This window comes from Hemitrygon akajei, chromosome 5 (assembly GCF_048418815.1).
Source record: "Hemitrygon akajei chromosome 5, sHemAka1.3, whole genome shotgun sequence".
In the NCBI taxonomy this organism is placed as follows: domain Eukaryota; kingdom Metazoa; phylum Chordata; class Chondrichthyes; order Myliobatiformes; family Dasyatidae; genus Hemitrygon; species Hemitrygon akajei.
In genome coordinates this window covers 45,370,449-45,397,241 of record NC_133128.1, presented here as the reverse complement: position 1 = coordinate 45,397,241, position 26,793 = coordinate 45,370,449, and the positions used below count along the sequence as shown (strand labels likewise).

The 26,793-nt window shown below is 41.7% G+C and overlaps 1 protein-coding gene across 2 annotated transcripts in view; it reads right to left on the bottom strand.

Annotated features, from left to right (window-relative positions):
• The window catches only part of gdap2 (ganglioside induced differentiation associated protein 2), a 62,604-nt gene that overhangs the window by 19,877 nt on the left and 15,934 nt on the right, over positions 1 to 26,793 (bottom strand). For both annotated transcript variants that reach the window (XR_012098904.1, XM_073045420.1), the window contains exons 5-9: positions 19,293 to 19,369; positions 17,116 to 17,275; positions 14,963 to 15,113; positions 5,132 to 5,208; positions 3,818 to 3,894 (exon numbers count right to left, since the gene is read on the bottom strand). Coding sequence is in view for 1 of the 2 variants with exons in the window: in XM_073045420.1 (XP_072901521.1) it covers positions 3,818 to 3,894; positions 5,132 to 5,208; positions 14,963 to 15,113; positions 17,116 to 17,275; positions 19,293 to 19,369 (542 nt within the window). In the remaining variant the exon portion in view is untranslated. The remainder of the gene's footprint in view (positions 1 to 3,817; positions 3,895 to 5,131; positions 5,209 to 14,962; positions 15,114 to 17,115; positions 17,276 to 19,292; positions 19,370 to 26,793) is intronic.

The window sequence follows — 26,793 nt, the reverse complement described above, 5'->3', positions numbered from 1 at the left end:
CTCTTCCTTTGTAGCATATTGTTATTGTATGCTTAATTTTGCACTGTATTAATGCTCCTCATTGGGATTTGGGGTTTTTAATTTGTAAAATGTTTTGAAAAACTAATAAAAAAATTAAAAAAAAAAAAAAAAAAATTTGACTGCTCCAAACAAACCAGGAGAAATGAGCTTTGCTGTTATTGTGAAAGTGATACAGGAACATTTAGAACCAAAACCACTGTTGATTGCAGAACGCTTTAGGTTTATAAGTAGGATCAAAAAGTGTACATGGCTGAATTGAAGAGACTATCCTGAGCATTATCAGTTTGGTAATGGGCTTAATGATGCACTGAGCAAACATTTAGTTTGTGGAGTCTGACAAGAAAGCATTCAAAAATGCTAACCAAAGCACGAATTACATTTAGAAGAGCAGCTGAAACTGTTATATCAATGGAAACCGCAGACAGAGACAATTGGGTTGCAGTCAGGAATGAATGCGAGTGTGAACAAAATTGCAATGTCTAAACAGATACAGGCCTGGCAGAACAAATTATGTTAGCATTGTGGCAGGGGCTCACATACACCCTGAATCAATCTGAAATAAATCTGAATCAATTCAGATTTAAATGTGAAATGTGCAGAAAATCCAAAAAAGTAGGACGCATACAAAGAGCATGTCAAGCAGTCAAAAATAAATGGACTGTACAGGGAAGAGAACAAGATAAAAAGTTGCAGTTTCAAAAAGCACCAAATTGCATCTTGTTGATAAAAAATCTGATAATGAGGAGTGACACAGGCTTGAGTAGCCTTGAGATTTACAATTTGAAAACTAACAATAGAGAAGCAATATGGCTTATACCAGAAGTGAATGGCAAATTAATGAAAATGAAATTGGACATGGCTTGGCTGTATTAGTCATTCCACAATATGAGTTTGAATGGCATTTCAAAGATATTAAACTGAAGCCTGCAGATATCCAACTAAGAACTTATACTGGAGAAAAGATAACTCCTGTGGGAATGACATTCGTGACAGTGAAATACAACAACCAACAAGCCACATCGAGCTTGTGCATGGTATAAACAGGAGGACCAACATTGTGGAGATGTCAGTAGCTGAGACAGCTACAACTTGATTGGAGATCCATCCACCAGTTGCATGCCAGGTCTCCTGTGACTGAATTCAAATTAAGAAAGGTATTGGTTTATGCCTCAAGTGAATAAGTGTCCAGCAGAAGGCAAGCAGATGTTGGTGCCAACCTCTGTGCCTTTGGCTGGAAAGCATATTAGACCATGCTGCACAGAGGAATTGTGACATTGACAAAAGCAGTGGTTGGACTACAACAGTTCTTGCCGGGAACATACCTGGAAAATTTTTTTAAATGTTAATCAGACAGTTGCTTGTGAAATATAGCTTGGTTTTAAGTTGAAAAAGAGTTCAAGGAACTTCAGGAAAGTTGCAAGCATTCGACTTTTGTGAGTACAAACAACCAGATTCTACTGTATGCATTAAGGTTACTGCAGGAACTTCAAGTGCGAGACAAAAAGCTGCTTGTAAAAGTAGCTGCAAAGACCAAAGCCCAGCTGGGTGAATAGAAGGCCAAAAAGAAAGGAGTCAATGGAGATACAAAACAGAGGATTCGTCAAATGATGTTGTAGACGAAGAAACCAAGAGGAGAGATCAGATCATAAAAGGAGCAATAGGAGAATACTCCAGTGAACTAAATGCATCTTCCCAAGATCAAGATGTACATCCTAGAAAGAAGAAGATCCAGAGAGAAAGGCTGAGGAAAGGAGAAGAAAGGCTGTGCAGAGCTTCAGAACCACTTCCTGCAGTATCAGGGTCAACTCCTACAACCACCACAGAGGATGCCCAGAATCTGAGATTGTTTCACAGCCACAAGTCTCACCTGCCAAACAGAGTGATTCCCCCTTGTCAGGGAAGACATTACCCCAAAGGAGAAAGAAAAACTCTACAGTGATTAAATCTTCCGGTCTGAATGGGACAACTTAAAATTTACTATGCTGTGGATGCCTGCATAGTAGTTGTATTAAATAGTGTATTATGTATATTGCTGAGATATATTCTATATTGAGTTGGAGTTTATAGGTAAGCAGGGAGGAGTTTTGTGTATTTAATATTTTGGTAATATTTGAGTAATACTGTACACTACCACATGATACGTGTGCGCCTCACTTGAAGTAAACATGAAGTTAGACTCGCATTTCTGGCTCTGTCTTTTTCTTGCAATTAATTTAATGTTTTGAAGTTACAAAACATAACATTTATGTTCTCAAAATAGAGATCCTTGGGATGAGAAATTGCCAAAAGTTACAATGAGAATAATGTCTAGAAAATTTGTACCTCTATATTTTCTGATTTTTATTTAAGTTTCAATGGGTTGCTTTTTCTATTAAATATCTATTTTTTGTGTTGAAGAAACAGCACTTGTAGAAATGACACTTGCTTTGGAAAATGAAAATGATCCTCTGCAAACTTCCAGTTAATGCTTCATAACATTTTCTAATTGTTGAACTGCAACAACAAGACTAACAACTTTCTTAAGGCTAGAAATAATTAGTAATGGTATGCAATAAACATGGTTGTTCTCCCCCATGGGTGGGTGGGGATTGAGGAAAAAGTCAATAAAATTTTAACTTAGCTGACATATAAAACAGATGCAAACAAAGTGGAAACACCTTCTAACTCCATATAATATAGCATCATAGAAACATAACTGCAGAAGAAGCTCCTATTCTGCCCATCAAGTCTACATTGATTCTTTCTACACCATTCCAATCATTCCCCTAATTTCCCCCTGCAAATTATTTTCCTTTCAATATCTATGCAATTCTTTTTGAAAAGTCAAATTGATTCTCTATCCTATACTGTTAGGAATCTCCCGCAAATGAGGTTTAAATTAAGACCATAAGACATAGAGCAAAATTAAGCCATTTGACCCATCATGTCCACTCCACCATTCCATCATGGCGGATTTATATTCCCTCTCAACCCTATACTCCTGCCTCCTCCCCATAACCTTTGATGCCCTTACTAATCAATCACCTATGAAGCTTTAAATATACCTATGAAAATAAATTCCATAGATTCACCCACCACCCCACCACTCTCTGGCTAAAGAAATTTACTTGATAATAAATTTACTCTGAACATCATTTAGTAATTATGGGGATGCATTATCTTTAATCTTCAATCCTAACTGCATTCCTCCTCTTCTCTGTTCTAAAGAAATTTACTTCTATTTTGAGGCTATGTCCTTTGATTCTAGACTCTCCACTACTGGAAACACTCTATCCAGGCCTTTCAATATTCGGTAGGTTTCAATGAGATCCCCACCCCATTTGTCTAAACTTCAGCAAGTACAGGCCCAGAGTCAAAAACTGTTCATCATATGTTAAACTATTCATTCCCGGGATCATTTTTGTAAAACCTCCTCTAGACCCACTTCAAAACTGTATGTCCTTCATTAGATATGGGGCCAAGGCAGCTCACAAATGTGGTCTGATCAATGCCTTATAAGACCTCAATATTACATCCTTGCTTTTACTACCATTGACTGAAGCCTTCCCTTACACAATAAACATATACACAGCTTCCTGCATACTAATTTATAGCATTAAAATTTACGAAAGCACTGTTTTGAATAGAATTAACTTTTACATCTTTGAAACCATTTTTTTGCCGAGGGATTACCAAGAGCTTCACATTTATTGATGGAGAAAGATATGTAACTGTGTTGAAACACAGCAGTAAAGCAAGACAACTTTTGTATTTAAAAAGATTACCAATGTAGTAATAGCTTTTCAATGAATCTTACCTTATCAGGGTCTATTAATGTTACAGGAATATTTCTTCCTACTATCACCACAACAATATGGCCACTTTTATCATATCCTGCAACAAATTAAAAAGATAACTATTATGTTAAGAGGAAAGCAGGTGCTTAGAGGAAATGTTTACCTACAGAACAATACTTAAATACAATTTAAAATTTTACAAATGTGAAGTAATAGAAATTGCTCTTTAGAAAGCTCAACAATGCCTGAGGAAAAGAACTAATAACTTGCATGGAAAAACTATTCCTCACAGCACCTTTACTTGTGTAGTTTCATTTTGTAACCTCTACTTTCTGTGAATTTTCAGCAATATTTAAATATAAAAGTGCCACAAAAAGTGTGATTGCTTATAATCCTTCCAAAAAGTCACTGGATTGTTTTTTTTTTTTAAACGCAAACACGACAAAATACAAAAGACATACCAACACATTAACAGACCAAGTTATATTGTCATACTTCATATTCCCAACTATTGTAACAGCATAAAACTTGGGCAGAAACTGAACCACACAACCAAGTTCATATTGCTCCATTTTCCCTGAACATAGAATAGCAGAGGCATGAATGGTAGAAGGGGTTGTCAGCTGGAGTTTGAGCACCTGAAACAACCTGCTGAAAAATGCACTTGGGTTAACAACTGAAATACAACAGGATTTGGACTTAGCTGCCCAAGCCAAATCTACATCACCTAATCTTCATGCCTGCACAGAGACAAATAATTCTTGGCTAAGTATTCAAAGCATCCAAGGATTGGGGAAACTCATTTTCAACTTCATAAGAGTTGGAAGAAAGTGAAAATCTGGCAAACAATTACAAAAATACAAAAAGATGCTGATTTTCTATAAATAGTCTCAATAGAAAACTCGTTTTAGGTGCACTTGTATCATATTATTAAGAACTGCAAATAAGGAAAAAAATAATTGACCACCTTGAAGAAGAAAATCGTGTTTTTGGCTACAAAGATTAGTGCTTCACTGAAAAAGTACTGAACTAAGGATGACAAAGCCCAGAGGACAACTTATAGTGACCTTATGGTTTTTAGCAAAGATTTATACTTTATCTTTGCTACTTCAATCACATCAAAATAGCATTCAGCTAAGCTCCTGATCTAGTTTCCTGCTGTAATTGAAAGCAGCAAGAGATCACAAATATAAACATAAATGGTAAATCACTAAGCCAAATATCCCAAGTAAAGACAGCATAGACCCTTGAACATTAGAATCATAGATCAGCTGGAAAGAACCAGCTTGATATACATTACAGCTTTTTCTTGCTTGAAGTCATAAGTCACTCACCTGTCTGGTATAAAGCTTTTAATGAAGCAACATCAGAGAGATCAGCTGCTCTAGCTCTACACAGCCAACGGTTATAGCTAAGAGAGAATAAAGTATTGTGAGTGAATAGTATTTAGCAAGCATGAAAAGAGGGTGAATACATATAGATAAAATTAGTCTTTCATTGCTAGTTCTAACTGCATGTAAAAAAGATGACCAGCAGTTGCTGCCACACATTCAGTTTCTCTGAAGTGAAGCAAAATGCATAAAGATAGCCACTCTTCTCACATGCAGTTAAAATTGAAGATTAAAGACCATGCATCCCCATAATATTAAACAATGCTCAAAATAAATTTCTTATCAATGTACGCATATGTCACTGTACACTACCTTGCGATTCATTTTCTTGCAGACATTCACAGTACAACAGAATCAATGAAAAACTACACACAAAGACTGGCAAGCAACAAATGTACAACGGTAGCATAGTGGTTAGCGCGACACTATTACAGCTTTGGGCAGAGTTCAAATTTCAGTCTTGGTGTCCTCTGTAAAGAGTTTGTTTGGAATGTGTGGGTTTCCTCCGGGTGCTCTGATTTCCTCCCACAGTCCAAAGATGTATCAGTTAGTAGGTTTATTGGTCATTGTAGGTTAGTAGTTTAACTGGTCATTGTTAATTATCCTGTAATTAGGCTAGAGTTAAATCAGGGGTTTTTGGTAGCGGGGCTCAATGGGCAAAAGAGCCAATTCCATGCTGTTTCCCTAAATAAATAAATGATAAATTCCCTAAATGTGTGCAGGATAGTTTTTTGCAACAATACATAGAAGTACCGACTAGAGATGGGGCAGTGTTGGATCTCCTGTTAGGGAATGCGATAGGTCAGCTGACAGATGTATGTGTTGGGGAGCACTTCGGGTCCAGTGATCACAATAGCATTAGCTTCAATATAATTATGGAGAAGGACAGGACTGGACCTAAAGTTGAGATTTTTGATTGGAGAAAGGCTAACTTTGAGGAGATGCGCAGGGATTTAGAGAGAGTGGATTGGGTCAAGTTGTTTTATGGGAAGGATGTAATAGAGAAATGGAGGTCATTTAAGGGTGAAATTATGAGGGTACAGAATCTTTATGTTCCTGTTCGGTTGAAAGGAAAGGTTAAAGGTTTGAAAGCGCCATGGCTTTCAAGGGATATTAGAAACTTGGTTCGAAAAAAGAGGGATGTCAACAATAGATATAGGCAGCATGGAGTAAAGGAATTGCTCGAGGAATATAAAGAATGTAAAAGGAAACTTAAGAAAGAGATTAGAAAAGCTAAAAGAAGTTACGAGTTTGGTTTGGCAAATAAGGTGGAAGTAAATCCGAAAGGCTTCTACAGTTATATTAAAAGCAAGAGGATAGTGAGGGATAAAATTGGTCCCTTAGAGAATCAGGGTGGTCAGCTATGTGTGGAGCCGAGGGAGATGGGAGAGATTTTGAACGATTTCTTCTCTTCGGTATTCACTAAGGAGAAGGATATTGAATGGTGTAAGGTGTGGGAAACAAGTAAGGAAGTTATGGAACCTATGACAATTAAAGAGGTGGAAGTACTGGCGCTTTTAAGAAATTTAAAAGTGGATAAATCTCCGGGTCCTGACCGGATATTCCCCAGGACCTTGAGGGAAGTTTGTGTAGAGATAGCAGGAGCTCTGACGGAGATCTTTCAGATGACATTAGAAACGGGGATTGTGCCGGAGGATTGGCGTATTGCTCATGTGGTTCCATTGTTTAAAAAGGGTTCTAGAAGTAAGCGTGGCAATTATAGACCTGTCAGTTTGACATCAGTGGTGGGTAAATTAATGGAAAGTATTCTTAGAGATAGTATTTATAATTATCTGGATAGACAGGATCTGATTAGGAGTAGCCAGCATGGATTTGTGCGTGGAAGGTCATGTTTGACAAACCTTATTGAATTTTTTGAAGTAGTTACGAGGAATGTTGACGAGGGTAAGGCAGTGGATGTAGTCTATATGGACTTCAGCAAGGCCTTTGACAAAGTTCCACATGGAAGGTTAGTTAAGAAGGTTCAGTCGTTAGGTATTAATGCTGGAGTAATAAAATGGATTCAACAGTGGCTAGATGGGAGATGCCAGAGAGTAGTGGTGGATAATTGTTTATCGGGATGGAGGCCGGTGACTAGCAGGGTGCCTCAGGGATCTGTTTTGGGCCCAATGTTGTTTGTAATATACATAAATGATCTGGATGATGGGGTGGTAAATTGGATTAGTAAGTATGCTGATGATACTAAGGTAGGAGGTGTTGTGGATAATGAGGTGGGTTTTCAAAGCTTGCAGGGAGATTTATGCCGGTTAGAAGAATGGGCTGAACGTTGGGAGATGGAGTTTAATGCTGAGAAGTGTGAGGTTCTACATTTTGGCAGGAATAATCCAAATAGAACATACAGGGTAAATGGTAGGGCATTGAGGAATGCAGTGGAACAGAGAGATCTAGGAATAACAGTGCATAGTTCCCTGAAGGTGGAGTCTCATGTAGATAGGGTGGTGAAGAAGGCTTTTGGAACGCTGGCCTTTATAAATCAGAGCATTGAGTACAGAAGTTGGGATGTAATGTTAAAATTGTACAAGGCATTGGTAAGGCCAAATTTGGAATATTGTGTACAGTTCTGGTCACCGAATTATAGGAAAGATATCAATAAATTAGAGAGAGTGCAGAGACGATTTACTAGGATGTTACCTGGGTTTCAGCACTTAAGTTACAGAGAAAGGTTGAACAAGTTAGGTCTCTATTCATTGGAGCGTAGAAGGTTGAGGGGGGATTTGATCGAGGTATTTAAAATGTTGAGAGGGATAGATAGAGTTGACGTGAATAGGCTGTTTCCATTGAGAGTAGGGGAGATTCAAACGAGAGGACATGATTTGAGAGTTAGGGGGCAAAAGTTTAAGGGAAACACGAGGGGGTATTTCTTTACTCAGAGAGTGATAGCTGTGTGGAATGAGCTTCCTGTAGAAGTAGTAGAGGCCAGTTCAGTTGTGTCATTTAAGGTAAAATTGGATAGGTATATGGACAGGAAAGGAGTGGAGGGTTATGGGCTGAGTGCGGGTAGGTGGGACTAGGTGAGATTAAGAGTTCGGCACGGACTAGGAGGGCCGGAATGGCCTGTTTCCGTGCTGTGATTGTTATATGGTTATATGTTATATATGGTTAAATAATAACTAAAAAGACAAACTGTGCAAATACAAATGTGACATGGTGTAAGGTTTCACTGCTGTGTAACATGCTGTAAAGTTTCACTGATAATGTAATGGTTTCTCTGTAGCAGCAATGTTTGGGTTATGACTACAGTTAACGGGGTTTGGAATGCTGTTGTTCTTTCTTGTGAGTCTGGAAGAGAGATCTTTGCGGTCTTTGGTCGGCGAGAGAAGAAGGAAGACGCATGCGGAGAGAGCTGGTAGACCACCAGATGGAGTGGACTGGCAGTGAGGGTCCGAAGATCGGCAACGCTCAGAGGAGGTCGATGGCTGATGAATGGCCATACTTGTGAGCTCCAAAGTGCACGAGATTTATAAAGTTCAATCAGTTAATTGCATACGGTGTACTGTCTGATATTTTGCGGTGTGGATTTGTAACTGGGCAACACATCACGTAGCATCCACACAAACGAGATTTCTCAGTTTGGCGGGGCCAGAAGTTGTGATCCCCTAGATGAACACATGCTGGCCGAGCCTGAGGGTCACACAAAAAAAATAAACAAACAAACAAATAAATAACAAATGATATTGAGAACATGTGTTGTAGAATCTTGGAAGTGACTCATAGGTTATGGAATCAGTGCAGTGTGAGGTAAGTGAAGTTATTTATTCCAGATCAAGACTCTGATGGCTGAAGTGTAATAACTGTTCCTGAACATGGTGGTTTGCAACATAAGGCTCTTTTTGACCTACTTCCTGATGGCAGCAGCAAGAAGAGAGCCTGGCCTGGATGCTGAGGGTCCTTGATGATGGATGCTGCTTTCCTGTGGCTCACTGTAGATAGTGGTGGGGAGGGGGATTTTTCTGTGATGGACTGGGCTGCATCTACTACATTTTGTGGCCTTTGGGTTCTCTGGCATTGGTGTTTCCACACCAGTCCTTGTACAACCAGTCAGTTTATTCTTTACAGTGCATCTATAGAAGTTCGTCAAAGTTTGCAATGACATGCTGAATCTGCAAAAACTTCAAAGAGAGTAGAGGAGTTGTCATGCCTTCTTTGTAATGGCAATTACATGCCCTGAAATGGTAACACCAAGGAATTTAAAGCGCTCGACCCTCTGCACCACTGAACCTCTAATGAGGACTGGCTCACGGATCTCTAGCTTGTTCCTCCTGTAGTCAATCATCAGCATCTTTGGTTTTGCTGATGTTGAGCGAGAGGTGGTTGTGGCACCATTCAACCCGATTTTTGATCTCCCTCCCGTGCCAATTCATCACTTCCCATGATTCAAGCCAACAACACTGGCTTGAATATGGGACTTAAATAAAGCAAGTAAACTTCAATATGGCATCAGAGCAGTACTTAGCCTCACAGTCAGTAAGTATAAAGCAAGTACAGCAGAGGGCTAAGCACACAGCTCTGTAGTGCACCTATGCCAATCTGAATTGACTGGCGTCTACAAGTGAGGAAACTGAGAATCCAGTTGCACAAGGAGGTATCAAGACTTAGGGCTTGGAGCTTATTTGATTAGTTTTGATGGGATGATAGTGTTGAATGCTGAGCCATAGTCAATGAAGAGCACCCTGATGTATGCACCTTCACTGTTCAAAGTTTCCAGGACTGAGTGAAGAGCTAATGAAATAGCACCTGCTATTGACCTATTGTGACAAACTGGAGTGGATCCAAGTCACTCCTCAGGCAACAGTTGATAAGTTTCAGGACCAACCTCTCAAAGTACTTTATCACAGTGGATGCAAGTGCTACTAGATGATAAGTCATTGAGGCAGGTTATCACATTCTTTTTGGGCACCGGTATCATTGAAGCCTGCTTGAAGCAGGTGGGTATCTCAGACTGCTGAAGTGAAAGGTAAAAAATGTCAGTAAACTCCAGAAATTTGATTAAGATTGTAACATGGATCTGAGAATTTTAGGAAGCTGTAATGCATTGGACAATTATAATATGCCAATCAACACACACAAAGCGCTGGTGTAATGCAGCAGGCCAGGCAGCATCTATAGGGAGACGCACTGTTGACGTTTCGGGCTGAGACCCTTTGTCAGGGCTAACTGAAAGGAAAGATAGTAAGAGATTTGAAAGTAGGAGGGGGAGGGGAAAATGCAAAATGATAGGAGAAGACCGGAGGGGATGGGGTGAAGCTGAGAGCCGGAAAGGTGATTGGCAGAAGGGATACAGAGCTGGAGAAGGGAAAGGATCATGGGACGGGAGGCCTCGGGAGAAAGAAAGTGGGAGGGGAGCACCAGAGGGAGATGGAGAACAGGCAGAGTGATGGGCAGAAAGAGAGGAAAAAAGGGAGGGGGGAAAACTTATATCACGGATGGGGTAAGAAGGGGAGGAGGGGCATTAACGGAAGTTAGAGAATTCAATGTTCATGCCATCAGGTTGGAGGCTACCCAGCCGGTATATAAGGTGTTGTTCCTCCAACCTGACTATGGCTTCATCTTGACAGTACAGGAGGCCATGGATAGACATATGAGAATGGGAATGGGACATGGAATAAAAATGTGTGGCCACTGGGAGATCCTGCTTTCTCTGGTCGGTGTTCAGCGAAATGGTCTCCCAGTCTGTGTCAGGTCTCACCAACATATAAAAGGCCACACTGGGAGCACCGGACGCAGTATATCACACCAGCCAACTCACAGGTGAAGTGTCGCCTCACCTGGAAGGACTGTCTGGGGCCCTGAATGGTGGTGAGGGAGGAAGTGTAAGGGCAGGTGTAACAGTTCTCCATCTCCCTCTGGTGCTCCCCTCCCTCTTTCTTTCTCCCTAGGCCTCCCGTCCCTTGATCCCTTCCCTTCTCCAGCTCTATATCCCTTTTGTCAATCACATTTCCGGCTCTCAGCTTCACCCCACCCCCTCCGGTCTTCTCCTATCATTTCGCATTTTCCCCTCCCCCTCCTACTTTCAAATCTCTTACTATCTTTCCTTTCAGTTAGTCCTGACGAAGGGTCTCAGCCCAAAACGTCGACAGTGCTTCTCCCTATAGATGCTGCCTGGCCTGCTGTGTTAGCCAGGAGCCAGATCACTTTTCAGGAGAGCAATATTATGTGTTTTACTGAAACATGGCTGCACGAGGACATACCCGACCAAAACGTTTCCATAGAGGGCTTCCAGACCGTTCGGGCCGATTGGAATTGCACTGAGAGTGGTAAGCGTAAAGGAGGGGGGGCTTGCTGTTCTGGTTAACAACAGATGGTGCAATCCTGGTCATATTACGATCAAGGAACACATTTGTAGCCCGGATACTGAACGTTTTGCTGTTGGACTCCGGCCATATTATTTGCCAAGGGAAATCTCACATGCAATTGTGGTTGTTGTGTACATCCCTCCCTCTGCCAACCCAATGTCGGCGTGTAGCATCATTCACACCATCATAGCCAGACTACAAACCCAGCACCCAAGTGCCCTCATTACCATCTCGGGTGACTTCAACATGTTACCATGGCTAGAACACTGCCCAACTTCACGCAGTATCTGAGCTGTACAACCAGAGGGGAGAGGACCCTGGACTTGACGTATGCTAATGTTAAGGATGCATACAGCTCCTCTCCCCTCCCCCCACTGGGAAGGTCAGATCACAACCTGGCGCATCTCAAACCCTGCTAAGTGCCTCTGGTGAAGAGTAAACCGGCAACCTCGAGGACAGTGAGGAAATGGTTGGGGGAGGCTTATGAGGCACTCCAGGGTTGTTTTGAGGTGACAGACTGGCAGGCACTCTGTGAGCCACATGGAGAGGACATTGATGGGCTCACAGAGTGCATCACTGGTTACATCAACTTCTGTGTGGACTGCAATGTTCCAGCAAAACCTGTCCTTTGTTATTCAAATAACAAGCCATGGGTAACAAAGGACATTAAGGACATCCTGAACGCTAAAAAGAGGGCATTTAGAGATGGAAATAGGGAGGAGCTGAGGACAATACAGAGAAACCTGAAAGCCAGATCAGGGAGGCTAAAGACAGGTATAGGAGGAAGCTTGAGTGGAAACTCCAGCAGAACAATATGAGAGAGGTCTGAAGTGGGATGAGGACCATCACTGGGTTCCGGCAAACTAGCAACAGAGGAGTTGAAGGCAGTGTGGACAGGGCCAACGAACTTAACCTGTTCTTCAACAGATTTGACATTGTGGCCCCTTCCCATCCCCCACATGATTCATCTGTTGTCGGCCCCCAACCAACACATACTCCACTCTCCCCTCCTACCCCTCCTCACAGCCCCCCACCCTGCTCTCATGACTACACCCCTCCCCCACCTGGAAACACCACACTGAGCTTCACAGCTGTACAGGTGTGAAGACAGCTGAAACGTCTCCACCCAAGCAAGGCTGCAGGCCCGGATGGTGTCAGCCGCAGGGTGCTCAAAGCCTGTGCCCCCCAGCTATGTGGAGTACTTCACCTTGTCTTCAACCTGAGCTCGAGTCTCCAGAGGGTTCCTGTGCTGTGGAAGATGTCCTGCCTCGTCCCTGTACCGAGGACGCCGCGCCCCAGTGGCTCCAATGACTACAGACCGGTGGCATTGACCTCCCACATCATGAAGACCCTGGAGAGACTTGTTCTAGAGCAGCTCTGGCCTATGGTTAGGCCACACTTAGAATCCCTCCAGTTCGCCTACCAGCCCCGTCCAGGAGTTGAGGATGCCATCGTTTACCTGCTGAACCGTGTCTACGCCCACCTGGACAAGCCGGCGAGCACTGTGAGGGTCATGTTTTTTTGACTTCTCCAGTGCGTTCAATACCATCTGTCCTGCTGTGCTGGGTGAGAAGCTGACAGTGATGCAGGTGGATGCTTCCCTGGTGTCATGGATTATTGATTACCTGACTGGCAGACCACAGTACGTGCGCTTGTAACACTGTGTGTCAGACAGAGTGGTCAGCAGCACTGGGGCTCCACAGGGGACTGTCCTGTCTCTCTTTCTCTTCACCATCTACACCTCGAACTTCAACTACTGCACAGAGTCTTGCCATCTTCAGAAGTTTTCTGATGACTCTGCCATAGTTGGATGCATCAGCAAGGGAGATGTGACTGAGTACAGGGCTACGGTGGGAAACTTTATCACATGGTATGAGCAGAATCATCTGCAGCTTAATGTGAAAAAGACTGAGGAGCTGGTGGTGGACCTGAGGAGGGCTAAGGCACCGATGACCCTTGTTTCCATCCAAGGAGTCAGTGTGGACATGGTGGAGGATTACAAATACCTGGGGATAAGAATTAACAATAAACTGGACTGGTCAAAGAACACTGTGGCTGTCTACAAGAAGGGTCAGAGCTGTCTCTATTACCTGAGGAGACTGAGGTCCTTTAACATCTGCTGGACGATGCTGAGGATGTTCTATGAGTCTGTGGTGGCCAGTGCTATCATGTTTGCTGTTGTGTGCTGGGGCAGCAAGCTGAGGGTAGCAGACACCAACAGAATCAACAAACTCATTCGTAAGGCCAGTGATGTTGTGGGGGTGGAACTGGACTCTCTGATGGTGGTGTCTGAAAAGAGGATGCTGTCCAAGTTGCATGCCATCTTGGACAATGTCTCCCATCTACTCCATAATGTACTGGTTAGGCACAGGAGTACATTCAGCCAGAGACTCATTCCACCGAGATGTAACACTGAGCGTCATAAGGAAGTCATTCCTGCCTGTGGCCATCAAACTTTACAACTCCTCCCTCGGAGTGTCAGACACCCTGAGGTTTCTGCCTCCACCACCGCCGCCAGCAGCCCATTCCATGCACTCACCACTCTCTGCGTAAAAAAAACTTATCCGACATTTCCTCTGTACCTATTTCCAAGCACCTTAAAACTATGCCCTCTTGTGCTAGCTATTTCAGCCCTGGGGAAAAGCCTCTGATCATTAATCGTGTGGATTAATGCCTCTCATCATCTTATACACCTCTATCAAGTCACCTCTCATCCTCCGTCACCCCAAGGAGAAAAGGCCAAGTTCACTCAACTTATTCTTGAGGCATGCTCCCCAATCCAGGTAATATCCTTGTAAATCTTCTCTACACCCTTTCTATGGTTTCCACGTCATTCCTGTAGTGAGGCAACCAGAATTGAGCACAGTACTCCAAGTGGGGTCTGACCAGGATCCTATATAGCTGCAACATTACCTCTCGGCTGTTAAACTGAACCCCACGATCGATGAAGGCCAATGCACCGTATGCCTTCTTAACTACAGAGTCAACCTGCGTAGCAGCTTTGAGTGTCCTATGGATTCGGACCCCAAGATCCCTCTGATCCTCCACACTGCCAAGAGTCTTGCCATTAATGCTATATTCTGCCATCATATATGACCTACCAAAATGAACCACCTCACACTTATCTGGGTTGACAAATGATTACTAACAGTTTATTGAAGAACACACTGAAGTTACTAAATATTTCATTTCATATGCAGCATTACCCGCAGCTCATTTTCTGGCATAGGAACCTGAATAAAACAATGAAAGTTTGTTTTGCAATGAGCTGCAGCAGGCAAGATTGTTACGTAGGAGCGTTACATTACTTCTTCTTGAGTAATATGTTCCTAATTGGTTGCATTTCAATTCAATCCAGATTAGAAAAAATTATGAACTGATCCTTTTATTATTCAGCAGGATACAGAAGTATTTATATTTTATTTATTTATTTATGTATACAAGCATGATCTGTACTTACTTCCTCTGATGTGCTTTTTGAACAGCTGCATCTGACATCTGCCCTTGGAGAATCAGCCGTCTCTGCTTATCTACATCTCCTTCCATCTTAGCAAATGCATGTGTCCCAATGTCCTCTAGCTCAAGATGTTCCTCATCAGATTCAGAGTCAGCTATATTAACGATAAATAAAGCAGTATTCCTTAAGCCAAATGCTACCCCAAATACTTAGAGTTTTCACACAGAGCTGTGTGACACTGCTCCATAAAATCTGACAACACATAATTATCACTGAAAACAGATGTAGTGGCAAACTCATTAAGCACATCCAAAGTTTCAGAGCAACATTACGTAACTGCAATAATCAGCAGAAGAGCATTTCAAACATGTGGCTGATTTCCAAATCTATACTCTCAAAGACAGGACAGATTATAATAAATAAAAGAGAAAGAAATTGGAAGAAAACATGGGGTCAGGAGAAGTTCAGTTATTCCCTCAAATGAATGAGATCATGGCTAACCATAAATTTTGCAGACAGATTGGAGTAAAAAGAGCAATTACTGCCTTCAATAAAATCTGTAATCACTATTTGGCACATCTGGCAAGTTAGCAAATGAAGTGGATTATCTAAGGTGTGATAAATTTGTCAATGAAAGTTCACTGACCTGAAATTTTCTCTCCTCAGAAGCTACCTACATATTCGCTGCAACTATTTTACTTCAAATTACCAGTATCAGCAGAATTTTGCTCTGATAGTTTCCATTTTGATTGGTAATACTGCAGTGAAATCTCTCAAGATAATTAATTACTGCAAAGCATAAATCCTATTAATTATAGTATAGATGTAGTTTAGATTAAATCAGATGTAAAGCTTTCTCTACTTCCTGCTTAACCAACCATATTTAAGAACTTGTTCCAAAGAAAACGTACTGATTTTTAAAAAAAATCGTTATGGAACCTTTACCAATTGCTGAGTTAATCTCACTTGAATTATTGACCAAATTGAAGTAAAATTCAGAAATAAAGCCAGCAGTGTATAGCCAATGCGACATGACTGATGACACAACAAAAAATTTCCTTGGCAGGAGCAGGGGAAAAAAATAAAACAGGAACTACAACAAAAAAGAGAATGCACAATTACTTTGCCAGGCAGAGTTGTACAGAATGACCCATTGAGAACAAAATTAATGCTTGATAAATTAGCTTTCTAGCTTGACTAAAATGAGACACTGCATCTTAAAACCAAGTTACAAACAAGAGAAAATCTACAGATGCTAGAAATCCAAGCAAAACACACAATATGCTTGAGGAACTCAACAGGCCAGGCAGCATCTATGGAAAAGAGTACAGTCGATGTTTCAGGCCAAGACGCTTCATCAGGACTGGAAAAAAACATAAGAAGTCGGAATAAGAAAGTCAGGGGAGGACAGGAAGAACTACAAGATGATAGGTGAAACTGGGGGGGGGGGGTGAAGTAAAGAACTGGGAATTTGATTGGTAAAAGAGATACAGGGCTGGAGAAGGGGGAAATCTGATAGGAGAGGACAGAAGGCCATGGGAAAAGAAAAGGGGAAGGAGCACTAGAGGGAGGTGACAGGCAGGTAAAGAGATAAGGTAAGACAGGATAATGGAAATGGGGAATGTTTGGGGGGGGGGGGGGCATTATCAGACATTTGAGAAATCAATGTTCATGCCATCAGGTTAGAGGCTACCCAGACAGGATACAAGATGTTGCTCCTCCAACCTGAGTGTGACCTCATCACGACAGTACAGGAGGCCACAAACTGACATGCCGGAATGGGAAGTGGAATTAAAATGGGTGGCCACTGAGAGATCCTGCTTTTTCTGGTGGATGGAGCATAGGTGCTCAGTGAAACGGTCTCCCAGTCTGCGTCGGGTCTTACTGATATACAGGAGGCCACACCGGGAGCACCAAACATAGTAGATGAACCCAAAAGACTCACAGGTGAAGTGTCATCTAACCTGGAAGGACTGTTTGGAGCCCTGAATGGTAGTGAGGGAGGAGGTGTAGGGGCAGGCGTAGCACAAAAGATGACTGAGTTAGACAGATTACATTAACTGAGCACTCATTCCAAAAATGAAACCTTTACTGTCCTGGAAATGCTTCTTCAAAATACTTTGCAATAAAAATATTATTAGTACATCAGAACTTACAATGCAGTATCCCTGGTTTGTCCAGTATTCGAATCTGGCGTTCTGCAATGACTGGCTCTCCTTCAGCATTTCCTACATCAGCAGGAAGAATTGGCAAACACCTTCTTTCTTCCTCCAAAGATCGTGGAAAATACAGAGGCATCAATTTCAAATATGTAACCTGTGGAAAAATATATTTAATATTAATATTGCATCTTTCCTTTTACCAATGAAAATATTTTAGCAATAACATTTCCTACTTATGTAATACACTGCAAGATAATAGATAAAAGATTAAAAGATAAAAGATAAAAGTCCGCAAAAGCCCTGAACAACAACTTTAATTTAAAAGCAGTTCAAAAAGACTAATACCATAAAAATATCTTGAGCTTTGACTTCAATAAGTTCCAATGTGTCTTGAGAAGTTTTAAAATCTCCTTTAAGTAAAAATATTGGCTTAAAATTTAATGTTACACTGTAGTGTTTCTAATCTTACTTTAAGGAAACAGCTTTCTGACCACTAATTATCTCAAACATTAACAAGCCTTTAATACTTATTTTGGACAGAGGGGAGAAAATTATTGTTATAGTGTATCTTGCTTGTAGCCTTCAAATCTCAATGATGGCTTTCTTTCCAAATTTGTTAATTATTGTTTTATTCAGCAACATTAGCATTGAGGCAAGGACAACTGTTGTGTTAAAGTTAGGAATTAAAAGATTAGGAACACATTTAGGAATAAGCATTTCTTCATTTAAAAAACAGCTTTTAAAAATGTTATTGAAATATATAAGTACCGTAGATACCGGATTATAAGGCGCTACTTTTTTCCCACGCTTTGAACAGCTTTGAACACTGCGGCTTTTACTACGATGCGGCTAATGCATGGTTTTTTTTCATGTCGCCAAAAACATTTTGCCTTGTAACAGTAGACCAATAAAATTGATGAGTAGTTCACAGAGGTCCAATGAAATTGTACGATAAATCAAGCGCACTTTCACAATTAAATTATTGTAAATCAGTCATTTGTACTCACCCTCATCAACATGGAAAACACTCGAAGAAAAGCATTGTGCTGCCTTTATGGCAGTTATTTAGTTTATAATATTTTCGCTTAGTAATTCATTTGTTAGTATTTTCTAGTTAAAGTTAGAAGTGTTTTAAGTACCCGGTATATTTGTTTTCTGTACTACATCCCGGGATGCTATGACGTCACATCCGGTTTCGCCGCGTCTTGTGGGAAATACCGGTTTGCGATAAACGGAAAGGTGGGGGCGAGCGCATTAGACCCGAGCGAAAACGCTGCTTTTAAGTTAAAGGCGATCAATAACTTTTCCTGGTAGGCTGCAGTATATATTTTTTCACCAGTCGTTAGGAGATATTGGAATGTTGTTCGTGCACTGTTCAGTAAAAAAGTATACGCAACGTAATTTGTGTGTTACTGATACGTATGTATATTTAAAAGTAGCCGTGTTACAGGCACGGTTCGAAAAAAAGCATTTGCAATATGTATTTGTTTATGTTACCATACGGATTTAATTAAAAGTTAAAAAATCCTCACGTGTAATATCTTTCTGTGTAAATATCTCATATTACAACGTGGGACACCTGCGGCTTAAAATCCGGTGCGGCTTGTACAAGTACAAAATTGATTTTCTTTCTAAAATTAGAGCCTGCGGCTTTTAATCAGGTGCACTCTGTATTACGGAATCTACGGTATTTCTCCTGTATTGACAAACTTGAAAATGTTTGTTAAAGTTAGGATCCTGTATGGGCATCATGGTCAGCAAAGACACATTGGGACAAATGACCCAGTTCTGTGCAGTACAGCTCTATCAATCAATGACAGCCAATACTTTGGAATCAGAAGCATATTCTGAAGTCTGTTGATTTTTGGGTAGCTGACCAGTAGCTAGGAACATTTCATAAAGGCCAGTTAAAATAAAACATCTTCAATGGTGTGTATGGGCTGAAATAAATGAACCACCGCAGGAAAAACTGGCTTAAAACTGTAAATGATTGCAGAAGGAAGGATTGTCTGTATTTATAGGCAACACTGGCTCTGCCAAAACCAATCATGACTTTGCTGCTTTGACAGTAACATCAGATGATCATTAAGTGTTTCTCTCCACAGATTAACATGAGTAAATGAAAACTGTCACTCTAAAAACTCCCTCAACCAAAACAATTGATATTTTACCTCTTCCAGATCTGTAACTGCAAAGACAACTGTCTCAATGGTGTCTCCATGTTTCTCCAAAAATCGTCTAACTGTCCCTGAAAATTGAAAGGCAGAAAAATTAAAACTATTAATCACTCCCCAACTTAGATAGAAAGAGAGCTAAGTGTTTATTATGACTGGTTCTTCCACTAGCATAATGATCAAAGAACAGTGTGCAGTAGATTTCACTTGTGTAGATAATTATATAAACACTATGTGTAAAAATGTTTAAATGTATTTAAACACATATCATAACCTATACTTACAATGAAATGAACTAAAAGAATGTCTGCTTTCACCTCAGTTTAAGTATTAAACCAAAATGTTAATTACATTACTCAAATTGAATTAGTGATTAATTCTGAGTTAATGCCACCAGCAAAGCAGAATACTGCACATAGATTATGGTCTCTCTACCAAAGGAGTAATACGATTTCAACAACAGAATTACAATGATGATTCACCAACTGATTCTGTGAATGCAGGATTTGTCCCATGCGGTGAGATCAAGCATACTAGGTTTAAACACCCAAGAATGAGAGGTGATTTCATTGAAACATAGCAACATTTTTTAAGAGGTTTGAAAGATTCAGTTATATGGATGCAGTTATAAACAAGGCAAGACTATACTTGTTTAGGAGTTTGAAGAGATTTGGTATGTCAACAAATACACTCAAGAACCTCTACAGATGTACTGTGGAGACCATTCTGACAGGCTGCATCACTGTCTGGTATGGAGGGTGGGCTACTGTACAGGACCGAACAAAGCTGCAGAGGATTGTACATTTAGTTGGTTCCATCTTGAGTACTAGCCTACAAAGTACCCAGGACATCTTCAAGGAGCGGTGTCTCAGAAAGGCAGCGTCCATTATTAATGACCTCCAGCACCCAGGCCATGCCCTTTTCTCACTGTTACCATCAGGTAGGAGGTACTCACACACTCAGTGATTCAGGAACAGCTTCTTCCCTTCTGCCATCCGATTCCTAAATGGACATTGAACCCTTGAACACTACCTCACTTTGTTTATATTATTTGTTTATTTTTTTGCATGAGTTTTAATCTATTCAATATACATATACTGTAATTGATTGATTATTTTACTTTTTTCTATATTATGTATTGCATTGAAATGCTGCTGCTAAGTTAACAAATCTCACGACACATGTTGCTGATAACAAACCTGATTCTGATTAAATGTGCTTCTAGAGCCAGTAACCACTGTCTCAACACAAACTGGTAACACAGGCGGACAGTAAGGTGTAAGGTCATAACAAGGCAGATTATAAGGTCAAGAGTCCATCTCATCATACTAGCAAACCATCTAGAAGCAGTATAGAAGCTGTTATTGAGCCAAGTAACATGTGCTTTGGTATCTTCTGCTCGATGGGAGAGGGGAGAAGACAGAATGTCTGAGATGGGGTCCTTGATTGCACTGGCTGCCCTAATGAGGCAGCAGGAATGATAGTCTAAGCACATGCAGGGAAGGCTAATTTAGAACATAGAACAGTATAGCACAGTACAGGCCCTTTGGCCTACAATGTTATGCTGACTTTTTAACTTATTTCAAGATCAGTCTAACACCGCCCTGTATTTTGCTTTCATCCATGTGCTATCTAAGAGTTTCTTAAATATCCCTAATGTATTAGACTCTACCTGATCACGTACTAACCACTTCCTGTGTGAAAGAACCTATCTCTGACACCCGCCCCCCCCCCCCACTTTCCTCCAATCACATTAAGATGATGCCCTCTCACACTAGCTCTTACTGCCCTGGGAAAAAGGTATGGTGGTCTGCTCCATCAATGCTTCTTACCATCTTACACACCTTTATCAAGTCACCTCTCACTCTCCTTCACGCTAAAGAGAAAAGCCCAAACTCACTCAACATCTTTTCATAAGCTGGAGATTGTACGTTCTCCCTGTGACCTTGTGGGTTTCCTCTGGGTGCTCTGGTTTCCTCCCATTTGGTGGGTTTATTGGTCTTTATAAATTGTCCCGTGATTAGGCTAGGATTAAATTGGGGGAATCGGTGGGCAGCGCAGCACGAAGGGCTGGAAGGACCTACTCGGTGCTGCATCTCAATAAGAAGAAATAGGAGCAGGATAAGACCATCTGGTCCGTTGAGCCTGCTCCACCATTCAATAAGATCACGGCTGATATAGCCATGGACTCATCTCCACCGACCTGCCTTTTCCCCATAACCCTCAATTCCCCTACTACGCAAAAATCTATCCAACCTTGTTTTAAATATATTTACTGATGTAGCCTCCACTGCTTCATTGGGCAAAGAATTCCACAGATACCACTCTCTGGGAAAAGCAGTTTCTCCTCATCTCTATTCTAAATCTACTCCACCGAATCTTGAGGCCATGTCCCCAGTTCTACTCTCACCTACCAGTGGAAACAACTTTCCTGCCTCTATCTTATCTATCCCTTCCATAATTTTATGTTTCTATAAGATCTCCTCTCATCCTTCTGAATTCCAGCAAGTACAGTCCCAGACGACTCAATCTCTCCTCATAGTCTAACCCCATCATCTCTGGAATCAACCTGGTGAATCTCCTCTGCACTGCCCCCAAAACCACTATACCCTTCTTCAAGTAAGGAGACCAGAACTACACGCAGTACTCCAGGTGTGGCCTCACCAGTACAGTTGCAAAATAACCTCCCTGCTCTTAAATTCAATCCCTCTAGCAATGAACGCCAATATTCCATTTGCTTTCTTGATAGCCTGCTGCACCTGCAAACCAACCTTTTGTGATTCATGCACAAGTACTCCCAAGTCCCTCTGCACAACAGTATGCTCCATTTTTAAAAAACCATTTAAATGATAATCTGCTCTTTCATTTTTTCTTCCAAAGTGGATGACCTCACATTTACCAACATTTACTTACCAAAATAAATAAATATGCTCCCTAATCCAAGCAGCATCCTGTTAAATCTTTCTTTGCACCCTCTCTAAAGCTTCCACATCCTTCCTATAATAAGGCATCCAGAGTCAAACATAATACTCCAAGTATGGTCTGGCCAGAGTTTAACAGAGTGGCAACATTACCTCATGGCTCTTGAACTCAACCTGACTATTGAAGGCCAACACACCACAAGCTTTCATAACCACCTTATCAACCTACTTGATAATCTATGGATGTGAACCCCAAAATCCCTCTGCTCCTCCATACTGCTAAGAATTTTGTCATTAACCTTGTACTATTAATTTTGGAAGTTCAACCTTCCAAAGTGTATCATTTTACTTTTCTGGATTGAATTCCATCTGCAACCTCTCAGACCATATTAATGTCCCATTGCAATCTTTGACAATCACAAGCTGAAGTCAAACTTACTAACCCACCCTTCCACTTCCTCATCTAAGTTACTTATAAAAATTACAAAGAGCTCTCAAGACAGATCTGTGGGGAACACCACTATTCGTAAGACCTCTAGGCAGAATATTTTGAGATACAGTGCAGAAAAGAAACTTTTGGTCCTTCGAACCACACCACCCAGCAACCTCTGACAATCCTGATTTAACCCTAACCAAATTATGGGACAAGTTACAGTGCCTAATTCACCATGTGAGAAAGGGAAGGAGGAAGGGCACCAAGGAGAAGTGACCGGCAGATAAGGAGAAGAGTAAAGAGGGAGGCCAGAGTGGGGAATTGAAGAATGTGGGTGGGAGGGAGAATTACTGGACGTTAGAGAAATCAGATTGGAGGCTACCTAGACAGAAAATGAGGTGTTGTTCCTCCAACCTCATCGAAGCATAAAAGGAGGCCACAGATGACGTGTCAGAATGGGATGGGGATTGGAGTTAAAATTGATGGCCACCAGGAAATGCTGCTTTTTGTGGAAGTTGCTCAACAAGGGTCTACCAATCTACGTTGGGTCTGACCTAAGTAGAGGTCACATTGGGAGAGTCAGATACCAAAAGACCATAAGCTACAGGAGCAGAAGTAGGCCATTCAGCCCATCAAGCCTGCTCTATAGATGACACCAACAGCTTCGCAGTTTAAGTGTTTTGCGGCCCTGAATGGTGGTGAGGGAGGAAGTGCATGGGTAGGTGCAGCACTTTTTTCTCATTCAAGGATAAATGCCAGGAGGGAGATTAGTGGGGAGGGATGAATGAACAAGAGAAACACAGAAGAAGCAATCCCTGCAGAAAGTGGAGAGTTGGGGGGGGGGGGGTGAAACAAAAGATGTGATTGGTGCTGGACTCCCATTGAAGATGGCTGAGGTTGAGGAGAATGATGAGCCGGATACGGAATCTCAAGGGGTTGTAGATGATGACAGGAGGAACTCTCTCCTTGTTAATGCGGCATGAAGATGGGTAGAGGGTGGATGTCCAGGAAATGTGGAAGAGGGCAGCATCAATGGTGGAGGAAGGGAACTCCTTTCTTTGAAAAAGATGGACATCTCTGACGTACCAATGTTTTCAAGTTCCGGCACGTTCTCTTTCTTTACCTGGACATGTTCAAATATATCAGCCTGTTTTACACTGTCGTCACAATTGTCAAGGTCCCTCTCACTGGTGAATACTGAAGCAAAGTATTCACTAAGGACTCCCCACCTCTTCTACTATCCCTGATCAATAAATAGACAATAGGTGCAGAAGTAGACCATTCGGCCCTTCGAGCCTGCACCACCATTCTGAGATCATGGCTGATCATCTACTATCAATACCCGGTTCCTGCCTTGTCTCCATATCCCTTGATTCCCCTATCTATAAGATACCTATCTAGCTCCTTCTTGAAAGCATCCAGAGAATTGGCCTCCACTGCCTTATGAGGCAGTGCATTCCAGACCCCCACAACTCTCTGGGAGAAGAAGTTTTTCCTTAACTCTGTCCTAAATGACCTACCCCTTGTTCTCAAACCATGCCCTCTAGTACTGGACTCTCCCAGCATCTGGAACATATTTCCTGCCTCTACCTTATCCAATCCCTTAATAATCTTATATGTTGCAATCAGATCCCCTCTCAATCTCCTTAATCCCAGCGTGTACAAGCCCAGTCTCTCTAACCTCTCTGTGTAAGACAGTCCAGACATCCCAGGAATTAACCTTGTGAATCTATGCTGCACTTCCTCTACAGCTAGGATGTCCTTCCTTAACCCTGGAGACCAAAACTGTACACAATACTCCAGGTGTGGTCTCACCAGGGCTCTGTACAAATGCAAAAGGATTTCCTTGCTCTTGTACTCAATTCCCTTTGTAATAAAGGCCAATATTCCATTAGCCTTCTTCACTGCCTGCTGCACTTGCTCATTCACCTTCAGTGACTGATGAACAAGGACTCCTAGATCTCTTTGTATTTCTCCCTTACCTAACTCTACACCGTTCAGATAATAATCTGCCTTCCCGTTCTTACTCCCAAAGTGGATACCCTCACACTTATTCACATTAAACGTCATCTGCCAAGTATCTGCCCACTCACTCAGCCTATCCCAGTCACTCTGAATTCTCCTAACATCCTCATCACATGTCACACTGCCACCCAGCTTAGTATCATCAGCAAACTTGCTGATGTTATTCTCAATGCCTTCATCTAAATCGTTGATGTAAATCATAAACAGCTGTGGTCCCAATACCGAGCCCTGTGGCACCCCACTAGTCACCACCTGCCATTCCGAGAAACACCCATTCACCGTTACCCTTTGCTTTCTATCTGCCAACCAGTTTTCTATCCATGTCAGTATCTTCCCCCCAATGCCATGAGCTCTGATTTTACCTACCAATCTCCTATGTGAGACCTTATCAAATGCTTTCTGAAAATCGAGGTACACTACATCCACTGGATCTCCCTTCTCTAACTTCCTGGTTACATCCTCGAAAAACTCCAATTGATCAGTCAAGCATGATTTGCCCTTGGTAAATCCATGCTGGCTCGGCCCAATCCTATCACTGCTATCTAGATATGCCATTATTTCATCTTTAATAATGGACTCTAGCATCTTCCCCACTACTGATGTTTGGCTGACAGGATGATAGTTCTCTGTTTTCTCTCTCCCTCCTTTCTTAAAAAGTGGGATAACATTAGCCATTCTCCAATCCTCAGGAACTGATCCTGAATCTAAGGAACATTGGAAAATGATTACCAATGCATCCACAATTTCCAGGGCCACCTCCTTTAGTACCCTAGGATGCAGACCATCTGGACCTGGGGATTTGTCAGCCTTCAGTCCCATCAGTCTACTCATCACCGTTTCCTTCCTAATGTCAATCTGTTTCAATTCCTCTGTTAGCCTATGTCCTTGGCCCATCCATACATCTGGGAGATTGCTTGTGTCTTCCCTAGTGAAGACAGATCTAAAGTACTTATTAGATTCTTCTGCCATTTCTCTGTTTCCCATAACAATTTCACCCAATTCATTCTTCAAGGGCCCAACATTGTTCTTAACTATCTTCTTTCTCTTCACATACCTAAAAAAGCTTTTGCTATCCTCCTTTATATTCCTGGCTAGCTTGGTTTGTACCTCATTTTTTCTCCCCGTATTGCCTTTTTAGTTAAGTTCTGTTGTTCCTTAAAAATTTCGCAATCATCTGTCCTCCCACTCACCTTAGCTCTGTCATATTTCCTTTTTTTTTATAAATGCTATGCAATCTCTGACTTCCTTTGTCAACCGCTGTAGCCCCTTCCCCCCCTTTGAATCCTTCCTTCTCCGGGTGATGAACTGATTTTGCACCTTGTGCATTATTCCCAAGAATACCTGCCATTGCTGTTCCATTGTCTTTTCTGCTAGGATATCCGTCCAGTTAACTTTGGCCAGCTCCTCCCTCATGGCTCCATAGTTTCCCCTCTTCAACTGCAACACTGACACCTCTGATCTGCCCTTATCCTTCTCAAATTGCAGATAAAAACTTATCATATTATGGTCACTACCTCCTAATGGCTCCTTTACTTCAAGATCGCTCATCAAATCCTGTTCATTACACAAGACTAAATCCAGAATAGCCTTGTCCCTGGTCGGCTCTCGTACAAGTTGTTCCAAGAATGCATCCCGTAGGCACTCTACAAACTCCCTATCCTGGGGTCCAGCACCAACCTGATTCTCCCAGTTCACCTGCATGTTGAAATCCCCCATAACTACTGCAACATTACCTTTGCCACATGCCAATGTTAACTCTCTATTCAACTTGCACCCAATATCCATGCTACTGTTTGGTGGCCTGTAGACAACACCCATTAGGGTCTTTTTGCCCTTACTGTTCCTCAGTTCTATCCACACAGACTCTACTTCTCTTGATCCTATGTCCCCCCTTGCAAAGGACTGAATCACATTCCTCACCAACAGGGCCACCCCACCCCCTCTGCCCACATTTCTGTCCCTACGATAGCATGTATACCCTTGTACATTCATTTCCCAGGTCTGATCTCCCTGCAGCCATGTCTCCGTTATCCCAACAACATCATAGTTACCCGTTCACACCTGAGCTTCAAGCTCATCCGCCTTATTTCTGACACTTCGTGCATTCAGATATAGAATT